This window comes from Heterodontus francisci, chromosome 28, assembly GCF_036365525.1.
Source record: "Heterodontus francisci isolate sHetFra1 chromosome 28, sHetFra1.hap1, whole genome shotgun sequence".
Classification (NCBI taxonomy): domain Eukaryota; kingdom Metazoa; phylum Chordata; class Chondrichthyes; order Heterodontiformes; family Heterodontidae; genus Heterodontus; species Heterodontus francisci.
The window spans coordinates 25,719,248-25,729,213 of record NC_090398.1 but is presented as its reverse complement, the minus strand read 5'-3'; the positions used below and the strand labels follow the sequence as shown (position 1 = coordinate 25,729,213).

General features: G+C 41.7%; 1 protein-coding gene across 10 annotated transcripts in view; it reads right to left on the bottom strand.

Moving 5' to 3' along the window:
• Positions 1-1,184: 1,184 nt before the first annotated feature.
• The window catches only part of LOC137385147 (nucleotide-binding oligomerization domain-containing protein 2-like), a 125,316-nt gene continuing 116,534 nt past the window's right edge, over positions 1,185-9,966 (bottom strand). For 9 of the 10 annotated variants that reach the window (XM_068060074.1, XM_068060072.1, XM_068060079.1 and 6 more), the window contains 2 exons: positions 9,632-9,718; positions 1,185-8,956 (listed from right to left, as the gene is read on the bottom strand). In XM_068060074.1, the coding sequence (XP_067916175.1) occupies positions 8,866-8,956; positions 9,632-9,718 (178 nt within the window). In that variant the 3' untranslated portion in view covers positions 1,185-8,865. The remainder of the gene's footprint in view (positions 8,957-9,631; positions 9,719-9,966) is intronic. The other variant, XR_010977739.1, reaches the window with a different exon arrangement.

The following is a 9,966-nucleotide window of genomic DNA, read 5'->3' as shown; positions in this document are numbered from 1 at the left end:
CCCTGAGTATCCTGGGCTATTGCACTGAAGAACATCAGGGCTGCCTGGATCATTGGACCTGTGGAGGGTACGCATTGCCTCAGCCCTGGCTATTGGTCCTGCAGATGGTCTGTTTACACCGGGCTAGAAGAAACATACAGGGTCAGATTTCCCTGGGGTATTAGAAACATAGCAGTACCGGAACAAGAGTTGGCCCTTATGACCGTTGAGACTACTTCATCATTTAATTAGGTCATGACTGGTCAGCTACGTCAATGCCATTTTTGCACGCTATCTCCATGCCCCTTGATGTCATTAGTATCCAGATATTTATCGATTGCTGTCTTCAACATGCTCTCTGATTGATCTTCCATTGCCCTCTGGTGTTGAGAAGTCGAAAGATTCACCACACTCTGAGTGAAAAAATTCCTTCTCATCTCAGTTTTAAATGGCCTTCCCCTTATTGTGAGACAATGTCCCCTGATTCTAGACGCACCATCAGGAGAAGCATCCTATCTACATCCACCCTGACACACCTTGCCTCCCCGTCCGGCTATGATTTCCAGTACCTACCACGCCCAGATGGTTTTGGTGGCAGCTTGGCTCTTATCAAAACTCCTCTGGCACATTCGTATCTTTTGATTGTCTCAGCTTGCTCCTCACTCCTGCCTCTCATTCAACGACCTCATTTACTACCTCCAAATAAGTGCAGTAAGAAGGTTCTTGCTGAGGAATCTTCATTCAGATGCTCCCCCAACCTCTGCACTGAACAACTTTTTATCCTGCATGATTTGAAACTCCAGCTCAGCACATCCTGATCTCTCTGCTCTGTGTTCACTGCCTTCCTGTCAGATTCTAAGGCATTCTATCCTCTCTATAGTTCATTGTACTGTGACCGTCTACATGCCCAATAATCGATTTTACTCTCACCTCTGCAGGCCCATGTGCCCATGAACCTGGCCACTACGTTACCCTTCGTGCTCTGACCCCCTATTATCTCTGAAAACATTGTCATTGTACAGCACTGAGGAATGAGGAACCATATTCTGACCACTGTTACGACCGAGGCGGGTGAAGTGCACTGTTTATTCTATTAACACGTCTCCCTAGATCACATGTATTTAAATTGTCCCACTTACCGATAAAGTGAATCATATACTGTTTTTCTCCCAGAACAAACACTCCAACCCGGTTTCTTTAATCAAGAACAACATTATTAGTTTATTATAAATCAATTCTTACCCAGTAATGAAGTAAAACATGCACACACATTAAAATATCAAAGCCCCTATTTATCCTAGCCCTTACAGTCACACATACACACCAGTTAACTGGAAAAGAATATAAAGCAGTATTGTTGACAGCTGTTACAAAGAAATAGAAGGAATTTAAAAAAAACACAGGCTGAAAAGAAGGTATGGAAAGATGTCCTTTGTTTTGTTTCGGCGCCCCAATTGCATCTAGATGGTTGTCAATGGGATCGTCCGAGAACCGTTTTTCCCAGGTGATGTTGGTGATCAGTTTAGGTTGGCTTTCCAAGAGATGCAGCTACAGAAGGCTCTAACAGGTTTTACAGCAGGAATGCAGCAACAACGTTTTCGTTCTCACACAATCAATGCAGGGTTTCTTCGAATGCAGGGGGAAATTGGAAACAGGTGAGCTGTCTTCGCCTGGCAGGTAAAGAAGCAACTCTATTTATTAACAGTTCAAATTAAAATAAAACTTTTTTCCAGCAAGCAAGCCTCCTGACAACCAGAATCTTGGCTTCTCAATTCTTTGTAAACAGCTGTCCAAGTCCATAGCGACTCATTCTGTTTTATGTTTATTTGAAAACAGGTGCCTTCCAGTAACTGTTTACCACTCAAACTCAGTCCAAGCCTTCTGGTGAAGTTCTTTAAAAAATAACACCCAAAGTCCCAGCATCTGTGGAATACCTTCTCAGTTTTACAACACAAATTCTGAAAATTTAACAAATGTAAATGAGAAAAAAAACGTTTAACACCTGTAATATTCAGAATCCCTCTAAACGTTGTGCAATTAAATTAGTGGACACATTTATTTCAGTCTCCATTGAAATCATCGTCCTTTTTCATAGTATGTGAAATAATTCTTCACTGGGATGATTTTATAATATATTGGAAGTCTTATATATCTCCCATCTACATTGTAAGTTCTGAGCTCCACATTTTGAACTTAGTTATGCCCTTTGAATAATGCCAGTGAAGCAGTGCTTCAAGTTTAATTAACCAGCTCCTTCAGAGAAATCCCATGGCACCAGTGAACCCAACATCTCTACAAGCCAAATTATCAATAACTTTGTTACTGTGTACCAAAGTAATAGCAAATCACAAGATTATTGAAATAATAAACACTGAAAGCATACCTTTACAATTGGAACTGAATTCGATGGGGGAAACTCCTGGGAATATCTCCGTAACAGAACAATATAAGCATAGAATGGTTACAGCACTGAAGGAGGGAGCACGACTCATTCTGTCCATGCCAGTTATCTGTAAGAGCCACGCAGATACCACCACCAGCCTGACCCCAACTCTACCCTGCCGTGATAAATTATCCCCACAGCCCTCTGTTCAGGCGCATATCCAATTCCCTTTTGAAAACCACAATTGAATATGCCTCCACCACACTCTCAGCAAGTGAATTCCAGAGCCTGGCCATTCCCTGCACAAAACAGTTTTACCTCATGTTGCTGTTGGTTAAGTTGCTGATGACCTTAAATCGCCTCAATCATGGGAATAGTTTCTCTCTACTCCAAGATGCCCCATGGTTGTGAACACTTCTATTAAATCATCTCTCAAGCTTCTTTTCTTCTTTAATCACTTGTTCTAAAATAGAGGGAATTCACTTCCTTCCTAAAGTGAGGTGTCAAGATTTGGGTATAATGCTCCCAATTAGGTCGAAAGCAATTTGATGAAGGTTTATCGTAACTTCCTTGTTTTGTGTTCTATACCTCAATTCATAATTGTTCATGCATGTAATTTTAACCACCTTCTCAAACTGCTTTCCCAACTTTAACGATTTGTACACCTCTGCCAACAGGTGTCATTGATTCTGCACCCACTTTATAATTGTTACCTTTATTTTGCATTTACTAACCTCGATCGTCATTCCAAAATGCACCAATTCACACTTCTGTGCATATTTTTCATTTGTCACATTTTCATCAATTCCACCAGCCTTTCTATGTCCTCCTGAAGCCGATCATCATCCTTACCACTGTTCACAACACTTCTAAGCTGTGTGTCATCCACAAATTCTGAAATTGTGCCCTTCATTTCTAGGTCATTACTGTGTATCAAAAAAGGCAGTTACCTCAGTACTGACATCTGGAAAACGACAGTACATGCACACCTACCGTCTGAAAATGAAACCTCCACTATTATTCTATTACTAGTCACTCAGCAAATTTCATATCTAAGCTGCCACTTCCCCTTTTATTCCATGGACTTCGAATTTGCTGCCATGTCTATTATGCAACACTTTATCAAACGACTTTTGGAAGTCAATATACGCCAGATCAGCAGCAGTGCCTCTCACCAACCCATGTTGTTACCACATCAAACAAAAAACTCAATCACGTTAGTTAAATTAGATTTTCGTTTCACGTACCTATGCTGGCTTTCATCAATTAATCCACATTGTCCAAATAAGGTTAATTTAGTCCCGATTAACGTTTCAAAAAGCGTTCACACCCCCACGTTTAACCTGAGTGACCTGAAGTTCCCGTGTTTATCCTTATACTTATTTTTGATCAATAGTGTATCAGTTGCGATTACCCTGTGCTCTCGACCAACCTCAAAGCAACGGAGGATTACAAAATTATGGCCATTAAATCTCCCAATTTCCATCCTTACTTCCCATAGCATCCTCGAATACATCTCATACTGTCCTGGTGATTTATCATCTTCATCTTCAGCCAGGTTTTCAAACACATCCTGTTTATTAATTTTCGCCCATCCACATCTCGACTACCGAATCTTTTACTGTGACATTCGCAGAATCTACCTTGGTAAAGGCAGAAAAAGATTGCAGGAGGTCATGTCAGGAGCAACACCAGGCAGACCGAAGAATGATGTGCCATCCTGTTGAAGCTCCAACACAGGCGGATTGCATGCTAAACAGCAGAAGCAGCATGCAATAGACAGGCCTAAGCAATCCCACAACCAACGGATCAGATCTAACTTCTGCAGTCCTGCCACATCCAGCTGCCAATGATGGTGGACAATTAAACAACTGATAGCATGAGGAGGCTCCACAAATATCGCCATCCTCAAAGACAGAGGGGGAGCTCAGCCCAACAGTGCAAAAGACAAAGCTGAAGTATTTACATAAATCTTCAGTCAGAAGTGGCGATGGAATATGCATCTCCACCTCCTCCTGAGACCCCAGCATCACAGATGCCTGTCTTCAGCCAATCCTATTCACTCCACGTGATATCAAGAAACAGCTGAAGGCATTGGATACTGCAAAGGTTATAGGCCCTGACAACATCCCGACAATAATAATGAATACTTGTGCTCCAGGACTAACCACGCCACTAATCAAGCTCTTCCAGTGCAGCTACAATACTGGCATCGACCTGGCAATGTGTAAACTTTCGCAGGCATTTCCTGTGCAAAAAAAGTTCTAACCAGGCCAAATACTGCCCAAATGGTCTACTCCCAATCATCAGCAAAGGGATGGAAGGTGTCATTGACAGTGCTATCAAAGGGCACTTGCTCAGCAATAACCTGCTCATGCTCAGTTTGTGTTGCGTCAATACTACTCTGTTCCCGACGTCATTACAGCCTTGGAGCAAACATGGACAAAAGAGCTGAACTCCAGAGGTGAGATGAGAGTGATTGTGATTGGCATCAAGGCTGTATTTGACTGAGTATGGTATCAAGGAACGCTAGCAAAAAGGGAGTCAGTGGGAATCGGAGGGTTGGGGGTGGGGGTGGGGGGGTGTGGGGAGGTGGTGGGAGGGTGAAGCTCTCCACTGGTTTGAGTCATGCCCAGCACAAAGGAAGATGGTTATGGTTGTTTGAGATGAATCATCTCAGTCCCAGGAAATCACTGTGGCAGTGGCTCAGGGTGGTGTCCTAGGTCCAACCATCTTCAGCTGCTTCATCAATGATCTTCCCTTCATCATAAGATCGGAAGTGGGGATGTTTGCTGATGATTGCACAATGTTCAGTACCATTCACGACTCCTAAGATACTAAAGCAGCCCGTGTCTATGTGCAGAAAGAACTAGACAATATCCAGGCTTCAGCTGATAAGTGGCAAGCAGCACTGGCGCCACACAGGTGCCAGGCAATAACCCATCTGAAATAAGCGAGCGTCTAACCATCTCCCCTTAATATTCAATTGCATTTCCATCGCTGAAACTCCACTATCACCATCCTGGGGTCACTATTGACAAGAAACTGAACTGGACCAGCCACATAAATACTGTGCCTGCAAGAGCAGAGCAGAGGCTAGGAATCCTGCGGCGACTTACTCACCTAATGTCTACTCAATGCCTGCAACCATCTACAAGGCACAAGTCAGGACTTTGATGGAATGCTCTCCTCATGCCTGGATGGGTGCATCTCCAACAACACTAAAGAAACGCGACATAATCCCGGACAAAGCACCCGCTTGATTGGCAACCCATTCACCTGCTTCAAAATGTACTCCCTCCATCACTGACGCACAATGGCAGTCGTGTGTATTATCTACAAGATGCACTGCAGAAACTCATCGAGATTCCTTTGACAGCGCCATCCAAACCCATGACCTCTAAAACCTAGAAGGACAAGGGCAGCAGATGGATGGGAACATCATCACCTGCAAGTTCCCCTCCAAGCCACACATCGTCCTGATTTGGAACTATATCGCCATTCCTTCTTTGTCACTCGGTCAAAATCATGGAACTGCCTTCCTCACAGCACTGTTGGTATACCTACACCCCCAAGAATGCAGCAGTTCAAGAGGCAGCTCACCACCACCTTCTCAAAGGCACGTTCAACGGGAAATAAATGCTGACCTAGCCAATGGCGCCCACATCCCCGAACAAGTAAAACAAATAAAAAGATATACTCATTTAGTACCTCAGAAGTGGCCTTTACCACCAAGTGTAAATCATCTTTTATATCCCTAATCGACTCCAGCTCTCCTCTGAGCAACTTTTTGCTACTTATGTGGTTGCAGAAAACTTTTGGATTCCCTTTTCTACTCGCAGCCAATCTGTGCTCATGCTCTCTCCTTGCCTCTCTGATTTCTTTATTCAATTCTCCTCTGACCTTTGTACATTCAGCCTGGTTCTCACCTGTATTATCAACCTGACATGTGTCACTCACATTTTTTCTCTGCTTCACCACGATTTCTATCTCCTGTGTCATACAGGGAACTCTGGCGTTGTTTGCCCGACCGTCCCCCTCGTGGGAATGTACCTCCACTTTCCCGAATCATCACCTCTTCAAACGTTTGTCATTGTTCCGTGACAATATTGTTTGCCAGTTTTTGATTCTGATTAACCTTGTGCAGTTCCATTCTCATCCCACTGAAATTGGCTCTCCTCCAATTAAGAACTTCTACTCCAGATTTCTCCTTGTCCTTTTCCATGGCTAACCTAAACCTTTTGCTACTATAAAAGCTGCTTCTTTAATGTTGCTCTATTGACACTTGATTCTCTTGACCCACCTCATTCCCCACAATCAGATCAGGCACTGACACCTTCCTCACTGGGCCGGAAGCATACTGATCAAGAAAATGTCCCTTGGCTCATTTCAAAAACTCATCACGTGCTTTGTCCTTTACACTATTACTATCTCTGTCTGTGTTAGGATAATTAAATGCCTATATTATCATGAGTCTATAGTTTTTACACATCTATGTCATTTCCCTGAAAATGTGACTTCCTCATTAGTTCGTGGTCTATACAATACATGTGTCGTGCAATGGATCCTCTATTGTTTTTAAATCTAACAAAATAGTTTCTGTCTTTGACCGTTTCAAAGCATCCTCTCTCGCCAGCACTGCAATATTCTCCTTAATCATTACAACCCGCCATCCTTCATTCTGTCCTTCCATATCTTTCCTGAGCAGCTTGGAAGTAGGAATTATTAGGACACATTCCTGCCATTTTTTTGAGCCATTACAGTACGATCACCACACCATCTTATTTGCATGTGGCTGTTTGTGTCTGCAGCTCAACAACCTTATTTATCATATTCCATGTGTTTACGTACATGCACTGTGAACCTAAATTAGACCTAATTGCAATATATCTTTGTCTGACCCCACTAACGCATTATTATTTCTTAGTCCTCGCTTCTGGACTTCAAATTCTTGGTAAGGTTTTAGCCTCTGAGTCACAAGGTGCAGGCTTCGAACACTGATCACTGAGCTTTAGCTCTGACTCCTGTCATAATATCCAGTGGGATACTCCTCATAGAGGTAGCAGAATCATTACCAGCACATGCTGCTGTAAGCAAAGGCAGCAGTGTCAATGATCTGAAATTGTGGAACTCGATGTTTGCCTAAGGTTGCAAAATTCTTAATAGAAAGATAAGGTGCTGTTCCTTGAGATTAGCTGGATCATGATTGGCTTCAGTTGTCAAGGAGAGAAACGCCAGAGTGGATTAGAATGGAGAGTTAAACTAGCAAGTGACTAGAAGCTCTGGTTCACGCTTGCAGACTGGAGAGAGATGCTCAGAAAAAAAATTATCACTCATTATGCAGTTAATTTCCCTAATGTAGCAGAAGCTGTATTGTGAACAGTGAATACATCGAAAGAAGTACGTGTAACACACGATTTCATCTGAACGGATTGTTTGAGACAGTACAGTGGGAATTGAAATGCCTGCAGTCGTTTACCTATGTGCTTATTAATAGTCATTTTGTGGTACAGAAGTTGAGAATTGCTGAAAATAGAGACGTTGTCAAAGCTTTTCGTCTTGCACTCATCAGGACAAAACCTAAGAATAACAAATGCAAGGGAAATCAACAGCTTATACTGCATGAGAAGTGAGTGTTGATTGCTTGGCAAATGAACTCTGATTGGTAGAGGCGTTGCCATGGAGAATGCAACAGTTTACAGTGACTGACAGTTGACTGCCGAGCTTTGTTTAAAATTTAAACCAGGCAGCTTGACTCTGATTGGTCAAGGCATTGCTCCGAGGAATGAACCAGCGAATGGCTGTCCCTTATTTTGTTCAGCTGAAACAGGTGCAATGTGTGTACATGTTCTTTCTGTCTGCAAAGAACAGGGCCCTGTATATTAATATATGTAGCTTCCAGTATGCACAAATGAGCCATTCTGTGAGCCCGACTGACGATCATAAATTGTTTGTCTGCATAATTCCTCGCACACTACGGATTATTTAGCAAATGTTGTCCAATTGTGGAATCACACCTAACGTTGGACACTGCATTATAAGTTTTGCAAGCATGGGCTGGTTGGGTACAGCTTGCACCTTTCCCATTGTGAACAGTAGAAGGGACATGTTGTTTGATACAATCTACCAGTCTTTAGATCGTAAGGCCTACATACCTAGCATCGCACAGGCAATGAAATTCATATAACTCATTCCTCATTTGTGTGAGAGGCAAAACGTGTTTTTAGCTTGACTGTAGCATCCTGTTAGGGGTGGACACCACACGTGTTGCTACTGCATTGTAGAAGTGTGAAGCAGCTAACTTTACTGGTCGCTCATATTGTTGAAATGCAATACCCTTCCAAGGTAATTTGAGGTAGAATGGCACTTTTCAGGGCCGAAAATGGGGGTCTGAGGCCGAAAAGCTTCGACAACATGTCTCTATATGCTTATTCTTTGCTGTTTAAAAAAATTACTCGTATTTTGAACACGTTTACGTAAAACAAATCATGGTAAGTAATCCTTCATTCTGTAATTATAGTCAAATGACTAGATGCATGGCCTGACTTCAAAATGTTACGTTTTTCTTTTGCAGAGAATTGATTGTTTTTCAACCTGAAAAAAATAAAAAGCAAAATTGAGTGAACTGTTCTGTTTACTGCAAATAGCGACATTGTAAAATTCATTCAATGTAAATATGTTTAAGAATCTTGAAATGTGAAAGAAAGATATCTTCCACAACTAATGGCTTTTCCTGTAACACATCTAAGAAAATTAACATAGGAAAATATGATACTCTTAAAACTACATTTAATTAATATATTTTCACACGGAAGCTCGCCTAATTTCCTTCAGATTCATACTAGTCTGGTAGAGCTTGAGAAATTTGGGAACAGATTTGTCAGTCAGTCTGTTGGACTGTTCACTGTGCTGATTATCGTTACTCAGGTCCAGCCCCATCAGTGAACCGTTTTTATTGATGAAGGAGACCAATTTTGCCACACAATCATCTGTGAGAGCATTAGACTTTAACCTCGAGCGATGAAATTTTTTTTTTATAAAACATAGATCCTCGTGTTTAAATATACACCACCTGCAAATACCTATACTGGAATTCCAAATGGAAAAACTGCTCAAGCAAATTGCATTTTGCCTGTTTCTAAATTATTTTCGTCCTAATGCAAATTAACAAATGAGATTGGTCGATCATCATTACCAGGGTAATTAGAATTCTTTACGATAAAGAACTCTCTGGTTGTTCCGTTCGGTAATGAAACAGAAATTACTCACTCAAGTGTCTGTACTTTGCAATCATTTTTCTTCAGAACTGTAGCGAGGCATTTCATTCCTGAATCTTGAAGATTATTCTCGTTGAGTCTAAACTCAAATAAGAAAGTCAATAATAAATATAGAGTAATGAAACAGACATGATATATTCAGAATTAAATCTACTTTTCATGGAATACATTGCTTTCCAAAACTCCAATATCAGACCCCGAATCTATATGCCTATTTGATTTGCACTGAGCTTTTTCATTACAGTGCATGCGTTATAATCAATTACCATCACCCAGTACATTTGTTTAACTCGAAATTTACTTTATTGCTTGGGGTAAAGATTTACC